The sequence below is a fragment of the Drosophila guanche genome, unplaced genomic scaffold (assembly GCF_900245975.1).
Source record: "Drosophila guanche unplaced genomic scaffold, DGUA_6, whole genome shotgun sequence".
NCBI lineage: Eukaryota > Metazoa > Arthropoda > Insecta > Diptera > Drosophilidae > Drosophila > Drosophila guanche.
The window spans coordinates 1428041-1450440 of NW_022995754.1; the positions used below are offsets into that span (position 1 = coordinate 1428041).

Sequence of the window (22400 nt, forward strand, 5' to 3'; positions counted from 1 at the left end):
AACATGGAATTAATTAACTTTTTGGTTTATGATTACAGCTCAACCACATGCAAATGAAGGAATTGGGCGATTGTCGCTTTCAAATCAAGTCAACGGATCCCAACAAAATCCCCGAGGTCACAGTCGTGTGTCAGGCCTCAACGCAGGAGCGCTATGCGGACTGGCGCGATATGCTAAACAAGATCTTGCAGCAGCAAAACGATTTGATTTTCATGCTCTCCAATCCTCTGCAAACCAAAAACAAGTGAACAAAAACAAGAGAGAGGGAAACCAAGCAGCAACAGCAGCAGCAGCAGCAGCAATGTTAGATTCCAAATGAAGCAAAGCAAAGCCAAGAAAAGAAAAACAAACGAAAGTATGGGAAATAAAATGATATTTGTAATGTGTGTGTGCTTGGGCGAAGGCGTAAACCCCCACCCAACCTCACACCAAGTGAGCATTTGCCTCGCACTTGTTTCCTCCGTCTGTTTAATGTATTCATTCGTTTTGCTCACATACTCAAAATCCTAATTTGTACGTACGAGTAGTAATTTTAATTTATTTATTTTGTCATTCAACCGCGTTCAGTTTAGCGCTTGGCGCTCAGCGTTTCTGTTTTATGTTGTCCGATTTTGTGTATGAAACGCAAAGTATTATATGCTCAAGAAAACATTTTTCTTCTCATTTTGTATTATCTTTTATTGTGTGCATTTTTTAAACTTATTTGCAATGAACGGCAATGGCAACACGGCAACACGCAACACCGAGATTTACTCAGTAATCAAAAAGCAATTTACATTTTCGTTTCGTGTTTCGTATTATTCGCGCAGGAGGCATCGCATCGCGGCGTATGAGTAAAACTATTTTACGAGTGTAACTGTACTTTTAGACCTAAGTTTTCAAGCATAGATTTAGTTGTAATCGTATCTATATAATTTTGCTTTAGACAAAATGAAGCAAGCAGCGACCTGTGTGTGTATTGTGACCTGCACTTGAGTGCAGGCGGAGACATCGTGAAGAAAATTTAATCTAAGTTTAATTTTAGTTCCCAAGATTGAAATGCAATGCAAATCGTGTTTGCACGTTATGCTCTACAAAAATACAAAATAAACAATATGTAAGCTTTAAACGTAAATCAAAATACCAGAAACACTAAGTTTATATAATTTTGGAGTATTTAATTTAAATTATGCCTTAAAATAAAACAAACAAACAAAATGCCTGCTCAGTTATAAATCAAACGATTTTCTGTTTACTCATATCTCATCCATCACTTTTCTGATCTTTGGTTCTTCTACGCAACACATAAAAGAAATGATGTAAAATGATAGCGTTTAAGAATGGAAACCAAAATACCTTTTAGATCTTGCTTAAGCGAATACCCGAAAACTAAAACTAAACTCAAATGTAAACCCAAAGCATTTTTGAAGTATACTCTCTCCTTTTGGTGTCTGTGCGTTATTGTAAGTTGATGGTCGAGTCGAGTAGAGGGGAATGTACAGTGTAGAATATGATAAGTCAGTCAGATATAAAATACGGATACGTGTGTGTCTCTCTCTCTCTCTCTCTCTCTAACTCTAACTCTAACTCTCTATCTATTTAACTTTATATCTATAACTCTCAAGAAAAGTACTTTACAAGTTGATAACCGCAGATGGACCAGGATTTGAATATTATTGTATAAAAGCACGTTGCAAAGTTACTAAGCGGTTGTTCACACACACACACACACACACACACACACACAAAGACAAACGATTTTGAGCACACACACACACCACCCCACAGCAGCAGTAAGCAGCAACACCGGTAACAACAGTCTGGAACATGAATGCAATTTTGAAATATATCAAAACTCGATGAGGAGAATAACAATAATGATTTAGCATAGCTAAATGTGTAGGGAAAGCGAAGCAAATGATGTGAAAGACGAACATGAAATGTATTTTTTTACAACAAATTGTGAAACGAACCTCCGGCATAATTCATAATTAATGTTAAAGACAACGGGCGGGACAAACGGACCGATGGATCGAGCCACACCCAAGCAAAAGCAAGCAAACGCACAGTGAAAACTCAAATGGCCACAACATTTTTCTACATTTTTGCACCACCAGAGAACCAGAAGAGTAAACCAGATAAGAAATGCAGCTCACAGCAGATGCAGTTTGAAGATTACGATTAAGGCAGCAAGAAAGACCATTTAATCGACGGGCCCAAAGCCTCACCATGTATCATACGGAATTCAATTTTCAATTATAATTATTGCACTTACCATTTAACTAATTGTTGTACTTTTCCCGAAAAGAGACGGCGGCAGCACCGCAACTGTGTGCTGGCCAGTTTGTGGAAATTCTAGATAATTGTGGTGTAATTGAAATGTGTGTGTTTAGTTTATCAAATTAATCTAAATGAATACATGTTTATTACTACATATAGTATGACATTATGTACTCCAGTGCAATGCAAACAGCATTCAAGTAACCGTGTTAATCTGTGTTTTAGCCAAGTAAGCAGGATCCATGGCCGCCAGCAGGGCCGGGAGACATTTGGGGAGAGACCAATCTCCCAGCCACACGATCCATGAACAAACAAACGACCCCTAGCCCAGGCTTAATCAACAAATATATATATTAATATATCCAGAAATCAATATACGAATTGTATGTACCCAACAAAACGCATGTAATCTGAATTTAACAATTTTCAAAGTGAATAATAAAAGCAAAAGTAGCTGAATAAACATCACAATACTCGAAAATGTGTAGAGCTTTGACATTTTTCATCCGTGAAAGGGAGAGCTCTCGTATTCTTTACATCCGTCAAGGATATGGCTGTTGTATGTATTTTACAAAATTGCATATAACTGTGCCATTTCCTGTCCGATACGGACGTGCCACACCTCACCGTGATCGGGAGAAAGCCCCCTATCGTTTGAAATAAAGGACAATAAGGATAATGCCTTGGAATCGCTAAACAACTGCTATTCCTGCGATACTTTTCGTTTGTTCAGGGCGTACCACGCCTCCATGGGATTGAGGAGTAACTGTAGTCGATGGACAGCCTGGATCCCAAAGTTCCTAGTAGAGCAGGTCCGGCACCGATCCGAGCCTATATGGCCGAGATATAGCGTCCCAAACTTTTGGCTGCCCACACAATGAAAATACTGGGTTTTTTTCATGAGTCTACAACTCAGCCATATGACAATCTATCTGGGCGTGGCATGTCTTTTCCGAACCGGATAGGTCCTGGCCATCGATTGGCATCCCAAAAAAGGACATTCGCGGATGTCGGTTTTTCGCGAAATCTGCAAATGTCATAAGTGTACACTCTTGTCACTTTTCGCCAAAAATGAACCTCCTATATTATAATGTCAATCGATAGTCTGGATCCCCATGATCCTGAAAAAGTAGGTCCTTCCAGGATCTGCCCCTATTTGGTCTAGATATTAACCATACAAAAATACTGGTTTTTTTCCTTTATGCTATATCGTGGCTATTCTTGGTCCGATTTGGACCTTGCTACACATTTTCGTAATCAGGAAAGCTGCCCCGACTATTTCCAATCATTTTCGTTTCAAGGACGTCAAGGATTAAGGATATCATTTATATAACTTTGCCATTTCTAGCCCGATCCAGATGAGATACGTTTCCTCATGTGCGGAAGACTCTCCCGTTTCGCTTGAGACCATCAAGGACATCCAGGACGCAAGGATATGGCTGTCTTGGGCTATTTTGTGGTAGAAAGTCCAGCCTAAAAGATGCCATCCTTTTATCAATAATGGGCCCCCAAAAGTATGCCGTGTTTTGTTTAAATATATATTTGACCATTATTTATCGTCCGATTGTGATCGATATTTAAACATTTACGAAAAATTACATTTAATCATACAACGAACAAGACTTACACATAGATTTTATAATGCAATTAAAACATTGACTTTCTACATATATACTCGTACGTAAGAGCGACCGTTCTTCAATCGCTTTAGCTCTAAGTAAAGGCATTTCATAATTTGTTACTGCACTTTTAAGATATACTGCCCTTGGCGCAATGTGTGTGTGTGTGTGTTTGGGTAGGGGGTGTGGTGTGTGTGGGGATACAAATTAAATAATTATGGGGTATATATCTTTATCGTTATATAAAAAATACAAAAACAATTCGGTCTGTTTTGATTAGTTTGTAATGCTTTTTATCCTCCGCTCGGTTTGCCTTTGCCTCTTTCACTGCGGTGGCACTTGACTGGATCGCCGCTTGTCCTTTTCCTTTTCTTTGTCGCCCTTGCGCCCAAAGATGCGGAACATGCCGCTGCGACGCTCCTCTTTAGTGCCCTTGCTGCTGCTGCTGCCCTTCACCCCAGACACTGAGGATATGGACTGCGCTTCGCTCTCGCTGGAGCTCTCGGCGGATGCACGGGAGAAGCTAATGGAGTCTGGTTGCAGCGACACTGGGCGGTTGCTCTCAAAGCGCGTAGTGCCCCAACCTGTGAAGCATAAACAAGAGTGTGAGTGCTGGGAAAGCAGATAGAATAGCGAGGAGTAATCAGTCATGCATAGATGTGTGTGGTGGGTGCAACAGAAAGTGTTTCTTAGCCTACAAAAGGGAGAGGAATATATATAAAGATAATTCTGAATACTTTGCAAACTCGTGCGCAGATACGAACGACGCGTCAGCTTTGCAGATCGAACAGTGGAGGAAGAGGAGGAGGCACCTTTTCCACATTAAAAGTTATAGAGAAACAGGCATGCAGATACACAAAGAGAGACAGAGAATAAAGTTAAAGGTAGAAAAAGTAAAGATAAACCACATTCCATTCTTAAGATATACTTTAGAGCTACTGAATATCATGCCAATTGCTGTTAAAATAATGTTAGGGACTGCTTCTAACCACCAATTCCATATCCACTTGATTCGTTATTGTTATTCTGTAGATGCAGACCCATGTAGCTTGGATTACTGATGGCATTGCTGATGGATGATGATGCGGCTGGCTCCCCAGAACCACCTCCGGTTGATGATTTCGATTTGGTCGATGAGGTGGGCGATGAGCTCGTTAGATGCCACACCGTGCGACTGCTCGTGGAGGTGCTGCTGCTACAGACAGTCGTTGTGGTTGTGGACTTCACATTACCATTGCCATTGCTGCTCGCACCGCTGCTGGAGTTCGAGTTGGAGTTGGAGTAGCTGGCAGTGCGCTTGGCGGGGCTGCCATTCACCGACTGCTGTGCCGCCTCCATTTCGATGAATTTTCGCGTCGAATCAATCCGTCCCGTGCCCAACGAGGGCACCCGCTGTGGCGACATGTGATGATGCTGGTGCTGCTGTCTCGTCAGATTATTGTTGTAAAAGTCCGGCTGCTGCTGGTTGCTGCTGGCCGCCGCATTGAAGGCATTGATGCGCTGCTGCACTTGCGCCTGATGCTGGTGCTGGGTATGCTGATGCTGATGATGGGCATGGCCATGGCCATGTCCCCCAACGGGTGGCATCGTGGTGGGCAATGGCGGCGGATTATCTTTGGATTGTGAGTGGAACAATGTGTTGTGGGTGTTGTGGAATTGTTGTGGGACAAACAGACAAATGGAACGCACTTAATGGCTAGACATGACACTCACCCGATTGTCTGGCCTCGCTGTTGCGCTGCAGACCAGTGGCATCATTATTGGTGTTTCCATTCTGCTGCTGTTGTACTCCACTCATTCCGGCGGGTAATGTGGCGGAGCGTCCATCGGTTAGATCTGTAAAGGAACTCTGGTATTAGCCTCCACTCATGGAAAGACTTTCCTCCACTTACCATTGCTGGAACTTTGACGATTGCGCAGCACCACTAGATTCTCCTGGCTCTGTCGATTGCTGGCCACTGGCGGCGCACCGCGTGGCGGAATTGGTGGCTTCTGATCAAAGCCTCCAACTGTGGGGGATGTGGGAGAGCTGGGCTGCGACGTCTGCTGCTGCTGCTGCTGTTGCATTTGTCGCTGCAGGAAGGCCATTTGCGGTGTGGCTGTGACATCCAATGTCTGGCCACTGCTGGTGCGACGCTGCGAATCCGGCGATGAGTTTCTCGAACTCACTGGCGACTCCATGCTGCTGCTAACCTTAATGTCCGGCGAGCTGCTCGATTGTTGCTGCAAAATAGATCAAAAAATTTCATATCTTATCCGATTTACAGCAGAGTTTCATTATCCCGCTTACCTTCATAGACTCGTCGTAGCTCAGGAGCTGTAGATTTGGCGGCAGACTAGCGTGGAAGGATATCTTGCGTACCCAGTCGTTGAGGATGTCCAGCGATGGCGCCTCAAAGAGAAACTCTGAGCCATCGGGCAGCCGCAGCCGGAACACGTACTTCTTCTTCGTGTAGTCATCCGCTCGCTCGCACTTGGCGCCCAGAATGTTGACGGGTGCCGTGGCTGTCTTTTGCTGCAGGAAATCGTTCTCGTCCTTGAAGAAACACACCAGCTGGCCGCAGAGCACCGTGTGGAACTGCTTCCAGGAGCGCACGGGCGCCTTCTTGCCGCCCGACTGCAGGCCATGCTTGCGCTCCAGCGATCCCTGGATCTCCACGGGCGGCAGGTCGAAGCCCTCGCCCTTTTGGTTCTTGCGGAAGGACTGAGCGCGTCGGCGCGTGGTGAACGATGGCGTACGCTTGGGCTGCTTCGGCTGCACCTTCATGCTCTCCGCTCGCTTCACGTTCGCGTCCGCAGAGCCGCGTCGCAGCCGATCGCCGAACATGCTGCTGGAGCTGCTCTTCTGCAGGGCCATGTGCTCGTTCTCGTCCCCGAAAGTGGGTCGCAGGTTGACCGCCGGCGAATGGGGACCACTGGCAACGCCTGCAGCGGCTGTGCTGCTGCTGGAGATCGTCACCATGGGCGTGGAGAAGATGGGCGTCTTCTCCTGCTGCGGGCGATGCTCCTGCTGCTTCTCCGCACGCCGACGTTCGTCTGCGAGGCGCTGCAGTTCGCGCTGTTTGAGCTGTTCGAGTCGCTCCTTCTCCTGGCGCTCCTTCTCCTGCCGCTTGGAGATCTTCTCCTGCTCCAGCTGCTTGCGGAACAGTTGCTCCAGTAGCGTGATCCGCTTGATGGCCTGGAACTTCTCCTCCTGGGCGGCCACTGTCTTCTCAAAGTCCTCGTGGCGTCGCAGCAGATCCTCCACCTGCGGTATCGAGTCCCCGAGCTTGGCATCCTTCAGCTGTGGCTCCCGACTGCTGATCCATTGATCCAGGATCTCCGCATCCTTCAGGAACAGCTGCGTGTCCAAGTTCAGCTCGTAAATGTCCCGCCGCTGGCGCAGTGTTAGCTTCAGCAGTTCGTGCCGCGAGTGCAGCACCTTGATCTTATCCTCCACCTCGTTGGCGAGGAAATGCTTCTCCTTGATCAGCTGCTGCCCGTTGGCCGCAAAGTTGGCAAAGGTCTCGTCGCGTGCACAGATCTCTGCGTCGTGGTCCTTGGTGCTGGCCAGCAGCAGCTCTGCGCCGGCCACACTGTTGGCCAAATCGGGGGCTGTGATCTTGGCCAGCATCTCGTTGATCCAGGCGATGAGGTCGCGATACTCGTCGAAGTACGACTGCAGCTGCTCCGCCTGTGACAATTTGCTCTTGCGCGCCGTCGTCTTGTCCTTGAGGTCCGTCCAGGCCTCCACTGCCTCGTCGCGCTTCACCTCGATGTGCTCCCTGGCATCGGGGTAGATCTCGCCCAGCTTGACGGCCTCCGCCAGCACAGACTCCACCTGTCCCTGGATGCCCACCAGCTCGGACTCGAACACCAGATGCTTGCGTCCCAGCGCTTGAATGCTCTCCAAATCCTGTCCGTAGTCCTCGGAGATGAGCGACGCGTCCTTCTCCTGGATCAGCGTGATGGTCTCATCTGCCACGCGGTCGTACACGTGCACCTGCTTGGCACCAGCCAGCGCGTCCTGCCGCGCATTCACGAGGTCTTTGAGCTCGTCCCACAGCTGCTTCGTTTCGTCGCGCTTGGCCTTGATGGAGTTGCGGTAGGGATTGTTCTCCTGGATGAGGCGATCGCCACGCTCCAAGCACGCCACCACGCGCGACTCGTTCGCATTCAGGTTGGAAACGAAGGACTCAAAGGCGAGCATCAGCTGCTCCACATGCTCGACATCCTCGCCGTAATCCTCGCTGGCTGTGACGGCCATCTGGTCGCCCACCCACTCGTGCAGCTCCTCCGTTTCGCGCAGATACTCGAAGAGCTTCTTGCACTCGCCCAAGCGCAGCTCGCGCTCCTTGGCGAGGCGCAGGAGATCGGCATACTGCTGCTCCACCTGCCCGTTCTTCTCCTGGATGTTGGCGCTGTCGAAATGGTTGCGCTCCACCAGTCCCGTGGCCAGTTTGTTCACCTTGTCGATGGAGGGTCGGAACGAGGTGAGCTCCCGCTGCAGCACCTCCAGTTTCTTCTGGTGTCCCTGCACGGAGATCTCATCTCGTCCGTAGTCGCTGCTGGCCAGTATCGGACGCTTCTCGCGCATCCAGGCATCCGCCTCGTTGGCCTCCACGTAGAACAATTGACTCTCGACAGCGTCGAGCAGTCGTAGGCGTCGAATGGCCGCCAGATCACGCAGCTGAAGGAGTTGCTTCTGCAGCAGCTCCGACTTGTATTGCAGCTCCTCGCTGGCAAAGTGATTGTCGCGAATCATCTGCTGGCCACGCTGCAGCAGCGACTGAATGAGCGGCTCCTGGGAGGTCAGTTCCGCCTCCAGGGCGTTGTGTTTCTTCTGGAGTCCCTGCACGGCGAGCAGGCTGCTGCCGAGATCCTGGGATCCAGCTATCAGCTGCTTCTCCGCCAGCCACTGCAACTCATCCTCGGCGTCGCGCAGGAACTGCTGCAGACTGAGCGAATCCTCGAGGTTCTCCCGCCGAATGGCAATGGGTTCGTGCAGAGTGTTGTAGCGCTTGATGCTGGCCATGGCCCGCTCGTGGATCTCGTGCTTGAGGAAGTGATCCGCCTGGAAGAAGCGCTCGTCCTTGAGCTTCAGCTGATCCGCCAGATCGTTGTGGTGCGCCACATCGGCCTCCAGGCGCTCGTGCTTCTTGAGCAGATTGCTGACGGTGGCCAGGTCCTTGCCGTAGTCCTCGCTGGACAGCTGCAGCTCCACGTCGTCCATCCAGTTGTTGAACTCGTCGACGCTGCGATTGAAGGCCAGCGCCTCGTACGCCTGCTGCAGCTTCTCCTTCTTGGCTTGCGAGGCGGCCTTCAGCTTGAGCCAATCGCCCTCGAGGAGCTGCACCTGCTGCGCAATCTCATCCTTGGCAAAGTGCTCGCCCTTGATGAGTCGCTCGCCCTCGCCAATGACCGACTGCACGCGCGGACTGTTGCTCAGCAGCTCCGCATCGAAGGTGGCATGCTTCTGGATCTTGGACTGCAGATTGCTCGGCTCGCGGTAGTTCTCGTCCAGCGCTCCCTGCAGCTTCTGCACCAGCCAGCGATCGATCTCGTACAGACTGCGCAGGAACTCCTGCAGCTGCAGGGACTGCAGCAGACGCTGCTTGCGCTCCTCCGACAGTTCCAGCAGCTTCTGCTTGCGCCGCAGAATGTACGCCAGCTTCTCGCGAATCAAATCCCCATCCTTTGGATCACTCTCGAGTATGCTTTGGGCAAACTTTTGCAGCGTGTCCACGTGGTCCGCATTGAGGAGCTTCTCGAAGGCATCGTGCTTCTTCAGGAGTCGCTCCACCGCTGTGTACGAGTCGCCGAGGTCGTCGTTGTTGAGGAATGCCTCCTTGTTGGCCAGCCACATCTCCACCTGCTCCACCTGTGCCTTGAACAGCTGCAGCTGATGGGCCTCAGTGAGGTCTCTGGCCCTCTCGCTCCATGCCTCATGCAGCGTCTGGTGCAGCTCCTCCAGCACTAGGAGATACTTCTTCACATTCTCCGATGGCTGCTGCTTGCCCGACAACTGCTCGCCGTGCTGCTTGAGGCCGACGAAGGCCTGGTCCCTGCCCTCAATCTCCACCTTGCGCTCCTGGTGCAGCTCCAGCTGCGTCTCGCAGTCGTTGATGGTGGACGGGGCTTGGGCGTTGTTCATTTTCTTAACCATATCGTTGACCCACAGCTCCAGCTCGCGCACATCCGACACGAACTTGTGCACGAGGTACGCCTCGTTGAGGACACTTTGCCGACGCACCGACAGGCTCTGCAGATTGGCCCACGACTTGTGGAGTTCCTCCAGCTTCCGTTCAATGTGTTGGGCTCCCCGCTCCGGGTACTTGCCGATGAGGAACTGTGCCGCCGTCTCGTGCTGATCGATCTTCTGCTTCACCGCCGACATGTCCCGCTCTAGGGCCTCCTCGCGGCGTATCAATGCCTCAACGGCAGCCAGATCCCTGCCCGTGTCCGCCGAGCTCATGGCCAGCGCCTTCTCTGCAATGCGCTCCGCCGTGTCGTCCACATCCCGATTGAACACGTGAATCTCGTTGGCGCCGCCGAGCAGTGCCCGATAGGCGTTCAGGGCTCCCTGGAGCTGTCGCCAATTGTGATTGAAGTCGCGTCGCCGCTTGTCCACGCTCTGCGTGTCCTCCGGCAGCTGGGCCTGATTGATTAGCTTATCGGCCAGCTGATTGATGTGCTTCACCCGCTGATCGTCCACGCGCATGTCCGAGTCAACGTCGTCGAGCTTGCGCATCAGCGCGTTGCAGTGCTCGAGATCTCTGCCCGTGTCGCTGGCTTGGACCATCATTTCCTTGTCCCTGATCCACGCCTCGATCTTGTCCAGCTGATTGTTGAACTCCAGAATGTCCTGCGCCTCCTCCAGCCCGCGGCCGCATTGATCGAGCTCCGCGAGGAGTCCCTGCCAGGCATGCAGCACCCGCTCGATGGCCAGCTTGATCTCCGGCGAGGATTCGTGCTGTTTGCTGAGCAGAATGACGCCCGTGTCCTGGATCTCCTTGATGCGACCCTGATTGGCGGCCACTTCCGCCTGGAAGGCCTGATGCTTCTGCAGCTTCTTGATCTTCTCGTCGAGATTCGTGACCTCCGCATAGTTGGCGGCATCCGCCTCCAGTTTCTTTTGCTTCTCGCTGATCCAGGACTCGGCCTCCGCGCAGTCGCGCACAAACTTGGCATAGAGCAGGGCATCCTCCAGCTTGTAGCGACGCACGGCGCACAGATCCTTGACCTTCTGGCGACGTGCGAGCACGCCCTGGAGTATTGTCTGAATGTTGGCGCTGTCGTAGTGCCGCTGCTCGATCAGCTTCCTGCCGTGCTCCTGCAGTAGTGCCACCTTCTCCTCCTGCGTCTGGATGAGCCGCTCGAACTCGTCGTGCTTCTTGATTTGATTCTGCACATCCTCCACCGTCTGGCCAAAGTCTGAGCTGCTGAGCGCGGCCTGCTGGCTGCTCGACAGATTGTCAATCTGCTTGGCATCGCGCAGGAAGCAGAACAAGTCGATCTTCTGCTCCAGCATGATCTTCTTCTTGTTCCACGCCGCGTGCAGCTTCTGTCGCTCGTCCAGCATGGCGGCACACTTCTCCTCCACATCCGCAGCGGCATAGTGGCCCGTCTGCACCATCGAATCACTCAGCTCGTTCAGGTATCGGAACTTATCCTCGCGTGCCTCGATCTCCCCATAGATGGCATCGTGTTGGATCTTCAGGGCGGTGGCTCCGGCAGCATCGCTGACGTGCTCCTCCGCCTGGAGGGCTGCGCGCAGGTTCGAGGACCACGACACAATGTCCCTGACGTCCGTGAGGAATGTTTGTAGATCGGAGCTGGCCGCCAGGCGATCGCCGCGTGCCGTTGAACGCTCCTTCAGGTCATTCCATGCAGCCACCACTTTGTCCTGCTGCTGGGCAATGGCCACCGCATTCGAGGGGTACTTGGCCTGCAGACGCACCGAATCCTCGACGAGCACCTGCAGCTGTGCCTCCAGGGCCACCAAATCGTTCTCGAAGCCCTCGTGCTTGCGCAGCAATGCCAGCGCAGAGTTCAAGTCTTTGCCCAGCTCATTGGAGAGGGCGGCATTCTTGTCCTGAATGCGGAACAGCGCCTCAGCGACGTCCCGATGGAAGCGGTGAATCTCCCCGGCGGCATGCAGCTTCTGTTCGCGTTGGTTCAACAGCTGAAGGAGGTTCTCCCACGATGTGCGCAGCTGCTCCTGCCGCTTCTCCACCTCGTTGGCGTAGGGGCTCTCCGTATCGATGAGCTTCTTGGCCAGCAGCTCGCACTGATCCACACGATCAGCGCCCACCTCCACGCGATGCTTCAGATCATCGAACTTGTTCTGCAGCAGCTGCAAGTGCTCAAAGTCCTGACCGTAGTCCTCCGAGGAGGCTGTCTGCTCCTGCTCCCGTATCCACTGCTCCACCTCGTCGGACTCCAGGAAGTACTCGTGCTTGTAGAGGCTCTCCATGAGCCGCCCCTGTCGCTGGGAGGCCAACTTATGCAGCGATTTGAGCATCTTCTCGATGAGCTGCTGCTTGGCGGTCAAAACCTTGCTGTCCGGATGACCAGCAGCCACCATGGCGGCGCAGCTGTGGCCCATCTCCGTGACAATGCCCGAATACGTGTCCAATTCCAGTTCGATCGTCTTGTGTTTGGTGAGCAACTTGGCCGCAGAGTCGCGGTCCCGGCCGTACTCCGTGGACCGCAGGGCGTTGTTGCGCTCACCCAACCAGGACTCGATCTCGCCGGCATCGAACAGATATTGCTGGGCCTTCAGGCTCATGTCCAGCTTGCGCGATCGCTCGTTGCAGTGCTGCTCGAGATCCTGCCAGGCAGCCTCCAGCTGCTTGCACAGCGCCGCCACATTCTCGCTCTCCGGATGCTGCTGCGAGACGAGCGACTGGCCCGCCTGCAGCGCCTTGTTGATCATCGAGCGATGACCCTTGATCTCTGCCTCCAGCTTCTTGTGTTTTTTGTACAGCGACTGCGTCTGGTGCAGGTTCTGGCCCAGTTCGTTCGACTTGGCAGCCGGCAGGTGGTCGTTGATCCACTGGAACTCGGCGTCCAGCTCGAACACAAACTTGTGAAAGTTCAGGCTCTCCTCCAGCTTGTCGCGGCGCTGTTGTGTGGGATCGCGAAGGTCCTTGAAGCGTTGCTGCAGCTCCTTGGTCTCGTCCTCGATGTTCTGAGCATTGAAGTGACCCTCGTGGGCCATGTCGTCGCCGGTGGACACCAGTTCGGCCACCTTCTGGTCCCATATGGTGATCTCCGACTCGAGGATTTGCTGCTTGTTGATCAGATCCTTGCAGCTGCGCAAATCGTTGCCCACATCCTTGCTCTTGAGTGCCCCATCGAGCTCGTCCACCTTCTTCTTGGCATCCTCCAGCGCGCGATTGTGCTCCCGCTGCGAGGCTGCCTGCTCCAGCTTCCTGCCCTTGTCCTCGGACAGTGTCAGCAGATCCTTCCACTTCTTGTTGAGATCCGCCACACGGAACTCCACCTCGGGCACGCGATTCCCGGCCTGAATGAGATCCTCCCCATCCTTGTTGACATTCCGCAGCTGCCCCTCGTTGGCGCGCAACTCACGCTCGAAGGCCTTGTGCTTCTGCAGCTTCCGGGGCAGATTGCTCAGATCCCGATAGTTCTCATCGCCGGCAATCCTGGTCTTGTCTTGCAGCCATACCTTGAGGTCATCGGCCTCGGCAGCGAATTTGTTGTAGTCCTTGGAGGCCTGCAGCAGACGCTTACGCTCGAATGCGCGATCCTTGACGGCCTTTCGTTTGCCCAGCACTTGATTGCGTCGATCGCCGATGCTGCAATTAATTCGAATTAAAAATGTGCAAAATGTAAACGATAGGTGGGAGACTCTCTTACTACTTGGCATCGTAATGATCGTTGGCAATCAGCTTGTCTGCATTGTCGCTGAAACCCTTAAGGATCTTGTCCTGGGCCATTAGGGTCTTTTCAAAGTCCAAATGACGCTTCAGTATGGCCTCCACTTCGTCGAGAGATGCCTTAAAGTGGTGCAAAATAAGCATTTAGATGTGCAGTTCAAATAACGCGCGTGGGCAGCTATCGATAACAGTTGTGCTAGATATGTATGTGAATTTTGAAAATATAGATATTGATGGTGTACAACTATCGATATTTGACAATCGAGGCTGCAGCCGCAAGGTGCATTGTTATTACAGGTGGCGCATGACGGGTTTTCTTATTGTTCATTTAACTTACCCCCAAATTGTTGTATTCCAAAAATGCCTCATGACTCTTGGTGGTGGCATCAATTTTGTCTGCCTCGCGATTAAACATTTGCAGCTCGACGCACTGCAGCAGCCACTTTTGCTTCTCCGCCCAGCCCCTGTGGATGGCATCCTGTTCGGCCTTCAGCCGCTCGATCAGAGTCACAGTTTCGGCCATGTCGGGCTTGCCATCGGAGAGCTGCTTGCCCAGCTGGATGACCTCGACGAACTCAGTGTCGTGGGCGCGAATGTCGTCGCCCAAGTCGTTGTGTTTCTTCAGCAGATTGTTGGCCGTCTCCACGTCTCGGGCGGACTCATCGGCATTCAGTTGATCCTTCACCGAGTCGATCCATGCGAGTAGGGTCTTGGCGCTGTTGTTGAATATCTGCTGGCCGACCTCGCTCTCGATGCGGTTGCGCAGATCGTTGCCACGCTGCTGCACCTGCTGCCACATGTCCTGCACCTCCTGCTGGCGCCCGTTGACGTTGTCCCGCTCTGCGGGATAGGCGTTCTTCACTGAGTTGCCCAGATACGTGACGCGGTTCACCTTGTCCTCCACGGGCGCCAGTTCACGCTCGAGGTTCTGGTGGCGACGCTGCAGTGCCTGTACGGTGCGCAGATCGGGCGTGATGACAGCCGTGTCCAACTGGAGCATTTTCTCGCTCATCCAGACCTTCGCCTCGTCGCAGGTGCGATTGAAGAGCTCCACGCTGGAGGCACCCTCCAGGCTCTTTTCCCGCTGTGCCTTAGCGTTGTTGAGGCGCTGCCAGATCTGATGGATCTGCCGCTGGCGGGCAATGATCTTGTCCAGCTGCGAATGGCCCTGCTGCCGGAAGGTGTCCACCGCTCCGTCGATCTCCTCCACGCGCTTCGAGGCGGCGGAGAGGTCCGTGATGAACTTCTCGAACTTCCGCTTGGCATTGTCCACACCCTCGCCATCGTCCGACTTGATCATGCGCTCCTTCTCCTTCATCCACTTCTCGAAGTCGTCGCACTCGCGGTAGAAGCCAAACAAATGGATGGAGTCCTCCAGCAGAGCGTGCCGCTTCTGTGCCATCTCCTGCAGCTCGTCGTAGGTGGCGTTGATCCGCTGCTGACGCTTCTCCACGCTGTCCGCATTCTCGTTGATGCTCTGCGTGGACGTGCGACGCTGCACGAGCGGCTTGGGCGTAACGCTCACCGGCTTGATGCGCTTCACGGGCACCACCTGCCGCACGAGAATTGTTTTCTTCACCTTCTGCAGGGACTTGACCTTCTCCGCTTTCGGCACAATGCAGGCCACGGGGCGGGGTTCGATTTCGCGCACATAGTTGGCCGGGACGAAGCCCTCGACACCGTTGTCCTTGCGCACACACCACCAGTCGTCGTTGGTCTTGGACTTGAGCAGCATCACCTCGCCCTTCTCCATCTTCATGCCCTGCCCCTCGAAGGGGAACTGCGAGCGCACGTGCGGCAGCATTTTCGTTTCGGTGACCTTTTTGTGCTCCAACTTCTCCACCCACTCGTCCTCCCACACCTCCTTGGGCACGAGGCGCGTCTCATTGATCCACTCCTCCTGCTCGACATCGGGCAGCTCGGGCTCGGCGGCCGTCAGTTCCAGCGTGCAGATGCCAGCCTTGATCAGCTTATCCGCCTGCTGGTTGAGGTTCAGTATGTCCCCGGAGTAGGCGTTCAGCTCGCCCTGCAGGTCGCGGTGGCGCTGGAGCAGCGCTTGGGCGGAGGGCTCATCGTTGCCGTAGTCCTTGCTGTTGACCAGCGCCATCTTCTCGTTCAGCCAGGACTCGGCCTCGTTGGCGTCCGTGTAGAACTGATAGGCCTCGGCCGCATCCTCCAGCTGACGCCGGCGCACCTCCACCAGCGCCTCCAGGGCCTGCCAGTGCTCCGCCAGGGAATCGATGCGGCTCTTGATCTCGCTGGAGCGTGGATGCTTCTCGCCGATCAGCCGCTTGCCAGCGTCCGACATCTGCGAGGACTTGGGCTTGCGCGACTTGATCTCATCCTCGAGAGCTTTGTGCTTCTGCTGGAGGGAGAGCACGGCGCGCAGGTCCTTGGCCGTGATGCCCGTCTTGCAGATGCGCTGCTTGTCCACCAGCCAGCTCTCCTCGTTGTCGTAGTCCTCCATGAAGTGGTGGAAGTTGCGCGCCTCCTCCAGGCGTGCCCGACGGTCGGCCGAGCGTCTGATCAGCTCCGAATAGGCCTCCTCCAGCTCGCCCAATCGTTGGGCCAACACAGCGGCGTCCTTGTGCTCGGAGCTCTTGTAGGGCGCAGCCTGGCGGTTGAAGCGCTTCAGCGTTTCGCCGTACGTGTTCACCTGGAGCTCTTGCAGCGAGTGCGCCTGCAGCAGCTCCTCGACGCCCAGCAAATGTGGGCCCACATCCTCCGAGGCGAACTGCTGCTGCAGCTCCCGCACGGACTCCGTGGTGCTGGCAATCTCCCGCAGCAGATTCATCAGATTGCTCATCTGCGAGAGGTTGAGGCGCTGGTTCTCCAGCAGTTCGAGTAGCTTACGCCACTTCTCCATCACCTCCTGCTCGCGCTTCTTCACGCGCTCCTTGCCGTGGTAGTTCTCCTTCTCCAGCTCATTGGCCATGGCCGTGAGGTCGTTGAAACGCTCTACGCGTGCCAGTATGTCCGCCGAGATGGCCTCGTGCTTCTTCAGTGTGGCATCCACTTGGCGCAGATAGCGCGGATCGGACAGCACCTGAATCATCTCCTTGAGGTAGCCCTCGCGCAGCACCGACTTCTTCTCGAATTTGTAGTTCAACTGCTCGAGCTTCTCCTGCCGCAGCAGCTCCTCGCGCAGCGCCACTTCGCGGTTGTGCTCGGCATACTCGAGGATCTGCCAGGCCTTCTCAATGTCGTTGACCATCACACCATCGTGCGGATTGTACGGCGGCTGATTCAACGCCTTCAACAGAGTGTTGATCGTAAAGTACAGGGCCTCGATCTCGCTGCGTTCTTTGTATCTACAGAAAGAGAAACGTTTAGCAACTGGTTAATGCTGCCCGATTGTGCTCCACACTCACTTGGGCGGCTTCTCGATGGTGCGATACTCCTTAAAGGCCATCAGTTCACGCTGTATGCCCTCCAGGGAGTTGGGCAGATTGCGCTGCTCCAGCTCCAAAGTCTTCTGCCGGATCCAGCTCAAAAGGTTTGTGGTCAGACGTTCGTAGTGTATCTTCTTGCGATCGGCATCCATTAGCTGGCCAACAATCTATCGGTGGAAATGCAGAAGAGAGACGACATTTCCATTGTGAAACAGAGCGTAGAAATGGATTGGAATTGGAATGGATGCTCGTTACGCTGCAGCGACTGCAACTGACTTCCCACTTACATTTGCTATGCGCTTGCCGCTCTTCTGTTCGTTCTTCATGCGTGCAAAGGTGTGATAGTACGATGCCACATAGGTCAAGATTGATTTCTCATCAGGTCGGGCCGAGTCAATATCCTCGGCATCGAGTAAACTGGAAATACGATAAACCAAAGCATCAGCAAAGAATCTTTCGCTATTGTGGCATGCACCCACCTTGGTATACCCAATTCATTGGCTGCCGTATCGAACGCATGATTCAGATTATCCAAATTCGAGTTCTTTGAATTGACAATCGTATTGTACTCGAACAGATCCGGTCGATGCGAATGGATGAGCGCATTGAAGCCCAAGCCGGAGCGCCAGGAGGAGGTAAAGTCCGTAATGTTGACACCCGCATAGCCGTGCGTTTTCCTTTGGCACCACAACAGCAGCGCATCCTTGGCCGAACGCTTCTCACTGGATTCGTTTTCCTCATCCTAAAAGAGGGAGAAATAATCATTAATCACAGTTCTATCTTTAGTGATTCGTTTGCTCTACTTACGACATCAATTTCAATTTCCTGAATTTGAAATCGAAGAATTATTGTCCAAATGAGACCCAAAATCAATCGGGGATTGCCATCGACAATATCCTCGGCACCAATGGACTCCAGGCGTACCTATTAAATGGGGAAATTCGAAAACAGAGCACAGACCACATTAGCATTCTCTTTTTTTGTATTTTCATGTCGTTCCGTTTCGTTCCGCCCTGGATTTTCTTTCAATTTCTCTATCTCTCTGGTTTGTGGAGTGGTGTGGGGCTGTAAGCTGCGTATCGGGTTACAGACGCAGCCAAAGATACAGATACAGATACAGACAGAGATACATCCACAGCCACATCTACAGCTACAAGCAAAAGGTAAACTGGGTCTGGTGTCACGCATTATCAGGTGGAAAGGTGCTTGAACTCTGCTTGACCCGCGTCGCTGCTGGAGCTCGTCACTTCGCATTTTGTAGCCACGAGTAGGTCATGGCCCGAAGAAAGCATAAGTTACCTCCAGCAGCTGATAGCTGATCTACATCGCATAATCAGCGACTACAAAATGGTCAACTTTAAGACTGATTTATGACCCACCGAAACAGAAACAGAAACATAAAAATGGAAGATGGAGTGTGGAGTGTGGAATGCGAGTTGGATTTGTACACAAAACTGGTCCACTAGAGCGATGGTTCATTTGTGTAGAAATTAGTGCTGTAAGCGCTGCAGAAAATTTCCCATAAGCGAAAGGTAACACACATTTTCCTTAGAAAAAGACAAGCAAAGAGATCGATTCTGTGTGTAATTAGGTGGAAATAGCAAAAATAAATCTATATTCCGTTATTTTTGGGTTTTTGTTGGGTTAATAGATGAACTTAAAGTATAAATTATCCATTTATATAGAGAAAATAATGTGGGAAGAATAAGTCACTGATTTTAAAGCCATTTTAGGCATGAGTTTGAAGAGGGAATTGAGGCTAAAATGATCAGTGGAAGGCAACATCATCTGCCGCTAGTTCTTGAAAACAGCAAAAACAACTGAAAACATAAAAAAATCCCACTAGAAACACTAATGATTGTTCTGCTCATAAAACGAACTCTAATTTCAATGTAAATTTCTGCTCTTTTCCAAGATTCGTGTTCCATTCCATGCCTCAATGAACCTGCCGCTTGCCTTAAACGAAACTTGGGGGCTTCCTCTGGCCCAAAACCAATTAAAATGCACTCCAATGCCCCGTGTCACATAAACACAAGAAATACGAACTGAAATGGAGGGCTGTACACACACACAAAAAAAGTAAAACCCAAAAAACTTTCACTGGAAAAAGCATTTAACAAAAGACAAGGTGAATTAGATAGAGAGACGAGTGGGGGAGTGGGGGAGTGGGGGAGTGGCGGGGCAGGGCACTTGTCGTTTTGTGGCACACAAATTGCAACGGTTTAATCGGTTGCATTTAGGCATTAAGCGAGCTTCTAATTAGATTAGCAGCCAAAACAAAAGGTGGAGAAGGCAGAGGCAGGCAGAGGAGCACCCACCGATCCGAACTGCAAGCGAATAAAAAGCGAAACTATGTCGCATGCGATTGCATGGCCTGTTGCATGGCTTCCACATGCAACACACAACAATCTTCTTTTGCAGGCAACAATTAAAAATCACCGAAATCACTCCAAAGAAAGTGCACATGGAAAATGTGCCACACGAAGCGGCAAACATCAGCGGCATGCATTAGAAAGTATGCAAAAATATTTCAGAAAATTGCCAAGAAAAAACCGCGATGGCATGTAATTAAATATATTTCAGGTCTCTCACTTCTTTGGGGAGATCATGGTGGGGCCATCCCAACCCATTCCTTTCTCTCTCCCTCTCATATGGCAAACAAGGCACGCAATGAGCCACGCGCATGACTGCGCAGGCGCGACTTGCACTTTCTACAAATGCGTAAAGAGATTCCTCACTCTACACTCTCCATGGAGACTCTCCCCCTCCACTCTGCACTCTCTTTTTTGTGTGGCCACTCTCTCTCTCTCTCTCTCTCTCTCTCTCTTCCGCCACTCACCTTTGTGTGCAAGAATGCCAGACTCTTGTTGACATTTTCAATTTTGTGTACGCGCATTCGTCCGCTGTTCGGCTTGCCCAGTTTCTCCGACGATATTATCTCCAGCAGCTTGAGCAGCTTTATGCCATCGGCCAGGTCTGTGAATAGATCCTCCACCTCCATTTTGGCCTGCAAGTAAAGTGAACCAAAAGTTAGACTCATTTATGCCAAACTGTCTGTGAGTTTTCCCCCGCTTTACCTTGATCAAAAATGAATTCATCCATTTTGTGAATGTTTTCTTTTGGATGTGGAGTCGCTCCTCCTGCAGCGTTTTGATCCGCTCATTCTCAAATTTAATTATGCCGTCGCGCTGCGTCATGTTGCCGGTGCCGCGATTCGTGGATGTTGCTGATGAGCTTGAGGTTTGCAGCGTGGCATAGCCTCCCGGCTCATACTGTGATGCTAAACGAAGCAAGAAAAAAGAAAGAATTAAACACGGGATTAGTACTCGACTCTTGAGAGTGTCTCGGGAACTCGTACAAGTGCAGCGGCGACACGAAAACGTTTAGTATTTTGTTTTGATTTTCTCCCCCCTTGACAACAACAGAAATCAATAGAGGAAGTCCAAAAGATAATGTCGAACCCATGACGTTATTGCCTATTGGAGAATCTAAGAGATAAGTACGTGCGGTGAGGTGTTCGGTGTTCGGAGTTCCTATCAGTGTCCCATTATAGTGGTATTCTCTCATAAAAAAACACACACAAAAACAAAGTTAGGAGTCGCACATTCCCTTCGACATTTATTTATTATTAGTTTAGTCGTAATTTCTAAATTTAAAACATTACGAATTTCGAATTCTTCCATCTGAATCACAAAGATTGCGACAATCGATTGGCATTGAAACATTTAACAATCACAATAATTGTACTAGTTTTTTTTTCTTTCTTTTAATTAGGTTTCTAGTCTGAGGTAACCCAATAAAATATTCTAGAAATACTGCTAAAAGGTGTTACATCATGGTTTTAGTTCATATACTACTATTAGTGGAGTTCGGAGACTGCAATTGCTTCGTTTTTAGGGAAGTTTATGGGCGCAGAGAGCGGCATGTACATTCGATTTGTTGGCACAAAGAAGCCAGGTTAATTTCTTTATAACTTTGCCTACATTTATGCAATTTTCAGGGGGAAACATATGTATATTGATCTTCGACAGCCAGTGGCAGCCACATGCACAAGCGAAAAGTATGAAAGAAAATGCACAAGAAAACAACAAACACAAAATACTCAAAATATGCTCAAATGAGTGGCCACAGATATGCACCTCAATGTCCCTGAAAACACCCTCTGTAATATCCCAGAACCCAGATAAATACCTCAAAAAGATATCAATCGAATAAATACCCCACAAAGTTTAAGTACTAGCAGTTATACCCTTTCCCAATAGAGTATAAACAAAAACAACAACAGCCACAGCAACACTTTCAGAGCATGTCATAACTCGCCTTGACAGCGCACGGAATGGGGTTCTGTTATCAAACGACGAGCGTTCAAATTACTTTATACCACGGGAAAAAAAACGTTTTTTATCAAAATTTTGGGTTACGCAATTGGCAGGGTTGAGTGGGCATGGCAGGGGCCATGGAAATACGAACTAAAGCGTATCCCAGAGAGTTTCAGCAGAAAACGAAATAAAGTCCAAAAACGTAGGTCTATTCAGTGGTTTATGGCTCGATGTCCGAGGAGGAGTCATTTGTCAAATATTTATGGAATCTTATCAACAGTTATCACTCCATCAGAGCTGATAAGAGAAAAGTACTTTCATTCGTGGGGGAAATTGTATAATTCCATGGGGGAGCCATTCCCTTTCATATTTCTGCCTCCAAGTTCAAGTTCAAATTTTCTTTCAGCAAAACCTACCCAATGACTGACGCTCATAGGATATATATCGCCGATATTCGTTCCGTGTGAAGTTGGAACGATATTGAGCGTTGCTCTCCTCCATGGTGTGGGCGGAAATTCCTCCTTCTCTTGGCACTCAATTAAACACTTCAAATTTGTTGGGTCGGTGGACTGTTTTTCTACGATTAAAACATTTCAGAATTCCGGAATCGGTATCGGAATCCTCCACGAGTGGTGTTTGCTGTTGTTCGTTTTTGTTTCTTTATTGAGAGTTCAGTCCCGTGGCACTCTAGATTCGATTTTTCTCTCTTTGGGAAATACTTCAACGGTTACGATCGTTTGGAGGCAGTTGCTCGCACAACCCGCGTCGTTTGGTCACTGAAAAGTTTTAAAGGGGCGGCCGACTGGCACTTGGCCCGATTTCGTTGGTCGCCACGAATGGCAGCGATCCTCCCCTTCTTGCCCCCTCCCGTGAAGGTGCCTGCTGCCTCCCCATTTTGTTGTTTTTATCATCAAAGAGCGACACACGAGA

At 51.1% G+C, this 22400-nt stretch overlaps 2 protein-coding genes across 11 annotated transcripts in view; one reads left to right on the plus strand and one right to left on the minus strand.

The window, feature by feature from the left end:
• LOC117589341 (triple functional domain protein) overlaps positions 1-1892 on the plus strand; it is a 41243-nt gene extending 39351 nt beyond the window's left edge. For all 3 annotated transcript variants that reach the window (XM_034281195.1, XM_034281196.1, XM_034281197.1), the window contains one exon: positions 39-1892. In XM_034281195.1, the coding sequence (XP_034137086.1) occupies positions 39-248 (210 nt within the window). In that variant the 3' untranslated portion in view covers positions 249-1892. The remainder of the gene's footprint in view (positions 1-38) is intronic.
• Positions 1893-3843: 1951 nt separating this feature from the next.
• Positions 3844-22400, minus strand: part of LOC117589145 (spectrin beta chain, non-erythrocytic 5) — a 34217-nt gene continuing 15660 nt past the window's right edge. For 2 of the 8 annotated variants that reach the window (XM_034280835.1, XM_034280836.1), the window contains 13 exons: positions 20229-20431; positions 19991-20158; positions 17959-18075; positions 17631-17893; positions 17439-17568; positions 17131-17318; positions 14097-17070; positions 13740-13879; positions 6169-13678; positions 5771-6101; positions 5592-5714; positions 5111-5491; positions 3844-4462 (listed from right to left, as the gene is read on the minus strand). In XM_034280835.1, coding sequence (XP_034136726.1) covers positions 4203-4462; positions 5111-5491; positions 5592-5714; positions 5771-6101; positions 6169-13678; positions 13740-13879; positions 14097-17070; positions 17131-17318; positions 17439-17568; positions 17631-17893; positions 17959-18075; positions 19991-20158; positions 20229-20348 — 12705 coding nt within the window. In that variant the 5' untranslated portion in view covers positions 20349-20431 and the 3' untranslated portion in view covers positions 3844-4202. Of the gene's footprint in view, positions 4463-4867; positions 5492-5591; positions 5715-5770; positions 6102-6168; positions 13679-13739; positions 13880-14096; positions 17071-17130; positions 17319-17438; positions 17569-17630; positions 17894-17958; positions 18076-19990; positions 20159-20228; positions 20432-21886; positions 22076-22400 lie in introns of those variants that run through there. The other 6 variants (XM_034280833.1, XM_034280832.1, XM_034280834.1 and 3 more) reach the window with 6 other exon arrangements.